Raw genomic sequence first — 6121 nt, 5'->3', positions numbered from 1 at the left:
CTGAGGAGAGGAAGAGGCTGGGGGTGGAATGCCAGGAGATGGGAGCTGGGAGGGGGCCACCCAGCCCCAGCCCAGCCCTCGGCCACACCTGTTCTCTGGCAGCCAAGGCTGGATGGTGACGGTGGCCCTTCCACAGGGGGAGAATCCTGCTGCCAACCCCACCGAGGACAAGGCAGGGAACCCAAGCAAGGTCAACAGCCAGCGCCTCATTGAGCAAACCCCTGAGAAAGCCCCTGAGATGTCCCTGGAGGTTGCCCCAAAAAACCTCCCTGGAAAGGCTCCTGAGCAGGCCCCTGGAAAGCCTCCTCAGAAGCCCCCCGCAAAGCTCTTCAAGTGTCTTGCAGCCAGAGCCCTCAAGTGGCTTTCCAAGTACTGCTTTCCAAGTAGTGATGTGGACAGCAGAGATAAGCGCACTGAGCAGGAGGGGAACCCTGAGGGCGGTGGCGAGGAGGCGGAGCCCCGTGGCTTGGAGATACCCTTACCACCAGTTGTCAAAAGCTTAATCAGCACCGGCAGCAGCAGCAGCGACTTCCCCTGGATCCCCGTGGTGGTTGGCGCAGCTGCCCTGCTCTTCCTCCTGTTGCTGTGCTGCTTCTTCTACCTGTGGTGTTGGGTGAGTGCCCTGCTATGTGAGCAGGCAGGTGAGTGCCCCTGCTGCCTGAGCAGGCAGGTGAGTGACCTTCTACGTGAGCAGGCAGGTGAATACCCCTGCTGCCTGAGCAGGCAGGTGAGTGCCCCTGCTGCCTGAGCAGGCAGGTGAGTTGCCCTGCTATGTGAGCAGGCAGGTGAGTGCCCCTGCTGCCTGAGCAGGCAGGTGAGTGACCTGCTACCTGAGTTGGCAGGCGAGTGCCCCTGCTGCCTGAGCAGGCAGGTGAGTGCCCCTGCTACATGAGCAGGCAGGTAAGTGCCCTGCTATGTGAGCAGTCAGGTGAGTGCCCCTGCTGCCTGAGCAAGCAGGTGAGTGCCCCTGCTATGGTGGCAGCTCCCAAGACTGACCAAGGCTCAGGCTCCGCCCCCCCTGGGGCCTAGAGGTGCCCTGGCCTCCTGCCCTGCCTGCCACAGGGTGCTCAGGGGGAGGCTGTGCATGCTGGGCCAGGCTGCTCTGGTGCCCACAGCCCTTCTAGAGGTGAACAGAGGCCAGCATGCAGCAGGGCAGCAGGAGGACAGAGAGGAGTGCTCCTGGGTTAGGAAGGAGGGGTCTTTGCGGGGCTGGAGGACCGTCCTGAGGGCTGCAGGGAGGAGGAGGAGAAAGTGGGGGGGGGCAGAGAAGGAGCAGGTGGGTCCCTGACCTGGAAGCACTCGAGGGAAAGCCTGAGGGGACCATCCCACGAAGGGCTCTTGGCTTGGGGCGGCCTCAGCCTGCCTGGCCTGCCCCAGCCCTCCAGGGAGGGGCGGTGTCCCTGTGAGAAAGGAGGAAACTGAGGCTCAGAGGCAGCCGTGCTGGCTGCAGCCCTGCAGGCATCAGTCTGTGCCCCACGGCTCTGAGCAGGGTCCCCACCTCTCCCAGGGGCTGAGGCTGAGCCCAAACTGCATCTTCCAGCACAGGTTATGTCTTTTTAAAAAATATTTATTTTAAAAGAAGCTTTATATTACATAAATGCTACATAAAAAATATATACATAAGGGATTCCCATAAACCTCACCATCTCCCCCTCCCACACTTTCCCACATCAATAACAACCTTCCTTAGTGTGGCACATGTGCTAAAATTGATGAACACATATTGAGGCATTGCTACTAACCATGGACTCTAGTTTACATTACAGTTGACACTCTGCCCTGCACAGTTTCATAGGTTATGGCAAAATCCATAATGCCCTGTACCCATCATTGCCCTGTCCTGGAGGACGACTCCAATGTCCTGAAATTCCCCTCATGTGACACCTCTTCTTCCCTCCCCCCCCCTCAGAACCTCTGGTGGCCACTGCCTTTATATCAATGATAGAAGTTCTTCCATTGCTAGAATAATGTCTATAATAGAATAGTAATAAGTCTACTTTAGTCCAGTGTTCATTCCCCAGTCTTGAGGATTTGACAATGGTGGTGCAGTTTCTGATTGAGAGGGGTCCTGTTTCCCAGGCGGTAGGTGGATGTCACTCTCTTGCTTGCAGTTGCAGACACTCTCTGTTCCTTAGATAGGCATTGTCCATCATCATCTCCTTGTTAGTTGTGCTGGATGAGTCCAATGAACTGGAGAGTAGGTGCTGCAACTCTGCTGAGATTCAGGACCCAACTGGCACATGGATGGACCAAAGATTTTAAGTCTCTGGAACATACATTTAATAAGTAGAGTGCTAATGATATTTCAAATAAAAGGGGCAGAAGAGCCTTGTTTAGGGAAACTATACAAGAGTCTAAGTCTGTTACACTGAGGAGCATAGATTCCAGAGTAAGGCCAGCTGATAGGGTGCCTAACTCCTGAGCTGCTCTGTGCTGCTTTTGGTGTTTGGGTGTCTCTAGCTCTTAGGAGCCCTGCTGTTTGAGGCATTGTTTACCGTGGCAGTCAATGGGATCCTGCTGAGCCTGCTGAGATGCACAGAGTGTAACCTCTGGAATGACCTTCTGATTCACTTTGAAATCTCTTAGCCACAAAAACTCATTTGTATTGAATATTTCCCCCTTTTGGTCAAGGTCTTTGCATGTGTTGTTGGTTGTTGGTTGGTGTTGGTATTAATCCCTTGGTGCCAGGGGGGCTCATCCACAGGCATCATGTCCCATGCTGGGAAAAGGATAGTGTGTTTATATGCTGAGTTTGGCTTTCAGAGAGGCCACATTTCAGCAACAAGGAGGATTTCAGGAGGTAACTCTTAGGCAATGTATAACACTAGGCTAAGTTTCAAATTCACAAGGACAGGTCTGTAAGTACGGTCGTCAATATCGAGGGCCTAGCATCATGGTCTCTCCTCCTTCACTAGGCACTGCCCTTGTACTTGGGAGATTCTTGCCATGCTGTTAGAGAATGCAGCAGCCCTCCCCAGCATGGGAGTTCAATATTCTTTGGTTATTGTGTGGGTCTTCAACCATCCAGACAGTGAACGCTTGAACATATTCATATGCCTTCGAGGCATGCCCCAGGTGGACCTCTTCCCACATTTCTGTAACCTAAAGCTTCTTTGAAAATAAAGTGGAAAAAATAAGACCCTGGGGGAATATACAGGAGAAATTATTACTGTACATACAAGACAACAGACCTTACAGTGATGAAAGACACAGTGTCTAAAAAATTTTTATACTATTTTTATTTTTAAAGTTTTTTTTGTATGTTACTTGTTATTTTAAATGCTAGTATTATTTCTTTTTCTTATTAATCTTATTTGGCTATGTCTTTTTAACTTTCTAGTGTAAAAAGAAGCCACCGGACCCATGTAGGGTAAGTCCTAAGTGCGTCCTGACTTCCTGTGAGCTCATCTGCCATGCACCGAGCCTCCTGCAGCCCATGGAGGGGTCCGCTCCCACCCCAGGAGCTCCACTGCCTGTGCCAAGAGCCTGCAGAGCAGGAGGAGGGGGATGCAGGGGTAGGGGGACGGGGACTGTTAGGGAAACCAGGCATCCCCCTTCCCAGGCTCCCACCAAAGGGGCAGTGTGGGCAGCCTGTGGGGGGTCTGCCACAGACCCTCCTGAGACAAGTGGGACACTTGGCCCCTGCTGGCTGGCAGGATGGCACTTACCCAGGACTTGGGGAAGCTTCTGGAAAAGGAGCCTCATGTTGCAAGGACCCAGCTCTGGAATCTTCCATGCCCTTGTCTTAATCACGGTCTCCTGGTGGGCAGAGGGGCCTGGCCAGGTCAGCCCTTGGGGCCTGCATGGCTGAGAGTGGGCGAGGGAGCTTATCTGGCACAGAGCTGCGAGGGACACCCACCCAGGGGAGCCCAGGGCCAGGTTCAGGGCAGCAGCCATGGGACCAGGTGGGCCTGGGGTGGTTGCGCTTTCAAAGCTGGAGCCTGGTGGCTGAGGGGCGTCCCCTGCCCATGCGTGGACCCCTGGCTGGCCCAGCACATGGTGTCTTCATTTGCCAGGGCTGCTCTGACAAATGCCATGCCGCGGGTGGCTTGAACCCAGAGGTCACTGTCTCTGGTCTGGAGGCCAGAAGTCCAGCTTTCTCCTGGGTCCACAGGTTCCGGTGCCAGTCACTGCAGCCCTCAGGGTCCTTGGCTGGCCTCGTGCCTTGACCACACGGTGCTGTCCTTGGTCCCCTCTGTCCTCTGCCTTTAGGCTCCTCCTGAGTCACGTTTCCTCCTTCATGAGGCTCCTGGAGTGGACAGAGCCCCCACTTCTCTGTGGCCACCCATCCAGTAGTGACGTCCTGGGCACGTCCTGTTACAGACGGCTCCCCCCAGAGAGCACGGATGCAGGCGTGAACCCCTCTCTTCTGGAGCCCTCGGTCCAGGCCCCACACAGGGCACAGCCTCAAGGAGGCTCTGCCAATGGGGGCGTCAGAGGAGCGAGGGGACAGGGGAGCTTTGCAGCACTTTGGGGATGAGCCAGATGCCGTCTTGTTTGCCCCAGAGGATGCTCCCTGGGGGCGTGGGTGCTGCTGATGGAATCCGGGGTCCCTCACTCGATTGTTCCTTATTCACCCCACAAACATCGGCTGAGTGGCAGCACCTGCCCTCCCGGTTGTGCCACCCTGGAGCAGATGCTTTCTCTTCCTACAGACAGTGTGCTGCAGCCTGCCGTGGCCCATGGTGATGCCTGCTTGCTGCGACTGCCTGGACACTGGGTGTCTGAGCCAAATGGAGGTGAGGAGGGCCCCCGTCATGCTGAGCTTGAGGTGCAGTGGTCCAACCAGAAGTCTCCACTTGTGGGGTGGCGAGGGTCCTGGGCATCTGGCTTTCTCCCTAGGTGCCAGGGGCCAGGGTGGGCACAAAGCAGAGGGCCCCATGCCCCCAGGGGCTGCAAGGCTGCCCCCCTGCCCCTCCCCTCCCTCTACCTTGGGAGCACAGGCCTCCCTGCCCCTCCTTGGGCTGCTGCCCAGCGCCCTGTGCCCCCATAATGCTCCCCTCAGGGACCTTTCCTGGCTCCTGGTGTAGCTCCTCCAGCCTGTGGACTTGTCCCCTAAATGAACCACTGACACCCCCACACCAAAAGAGTGTCTTGTTCCAGATTCTGATGCTGTGACCACAGTGACCACCACCCCAGCAGGCACGCAGGCTGCCAGGCTCCTGCTCCCAAGATTTGCATGTTCTTGGGGTTCAGCTGGGGTGCCTGACCCTCTCTGGCAGTGTCACCCCACCATGCCATGTCCTCATGCCATGTCCCCTTTGCAGGGCAAACTGGAACTCCTGTGTGCTCTTGCTAGGGAGAACTGCAGCTCTGTGCAACTGATGCGGCCCTCGTTGGGGAGCATGGTGATCAGGCAGGGGTGCTGCCCCCATGGTGGGTGGTCACCCACAGTGCTTTTCCCTTGTGACAGTTGCCCACAGACGGAGTCCCCAGCCCTGGGAAGTGGTGCTCAGGAGCACATAGGCCCCAGGGGACTGAACGTGGCCACTAACATGCTCTTTGCCTTGTGGTCTTTATTTTTATTTTTTCTTTAATTAAAGCCATTCTCAGGATGTGTGGTGATATCTCATTCTGGTTTGGATTTGCACTTCCCTAATGGTTGGTGATGTTGACATCTTTTCATGTGCTTATTTGCCAACTGTGTATCTTCTTTGGAGAAATGTCCATTCAAATTATTTGCCCATTTTTCAGTTGGGTGGTTTAACTTTTTGTTGATAAGTTGTAGGATTCATTTATTTATTCTCGATACCAAACCCTTACCAGATACATGGTTTCCAAATGTTTTCTCCAGTTATGTAGATGGTCTTTTCACTTTCTTGATAATACCCTTTGATGAACAAATGTTTATAATTTTGATGAAATCCAATTTAACTGTTTTTCCTTTTGTTGCTCATGGTGGTGGTATAATGTCTAAGATTCCATTGTGTAACTTATTGTCTATCCTACAGTATGAGCCATATGCACTTGAGAAGAATGTGTATTATGCTGTTGTTGGATGAAGTATTTGCATATACATCAGGTTTGGTTGGTTTATAGTATTGTTTAAGTCTTTCTTTCCTTATTGATCTTTGGTCTAGAAGTTCTATTCATTATGGAAAGTGGTGCATTGACGTCTCCT

General features: G+C 53.8%; 1 protein-coding gene across 1 annotated transcript; it reads left to right on the top strand.

Annotated features, from left to right (window-relative positions):
- The first annotated feature begins 112 nt into the window (after window positions 1-112).
- On the top strand, window positions 113-5742 carry LOC139439100 (uncharacterized). The gene is made up of 4 exons (XM_071215581.1): window positions 113-613; window positions 3341-3370; window positions 4656-4739; window positions 5268-5742. Exons 1-4 carry the CDS (start codon window positions 113-115, stop codon window positions 5535-5537), a joined length of 885 nt encoding a protein of 294 aa, XP_071071682.1. The 3' UTR covers window positions 5538-5742.
- The last annotated feature ends 379 nt before the right edge of the window (window positions 5743-6121 follow it).

This window comes from Dasypus novemcinctus, chromosome 6, assembly GCF_030445035.2.
Source record: "Dasypus novemcinctus isolate mDasNov1 chromosome 6, mDasNov1.1.hap2, whole genome shotgun sequence".
Taxonomy (NCBI): Eukaryota; Metazoa; Chordata; class Mammalia; order Cingulata; family Dasypodidae; genus Dasypus; species Dasypus novemcinctus.
Note: the sequence above shows the minus strand (reverse complement) of the source record. Positions and strands in the feature narration are given on the sequence as shown.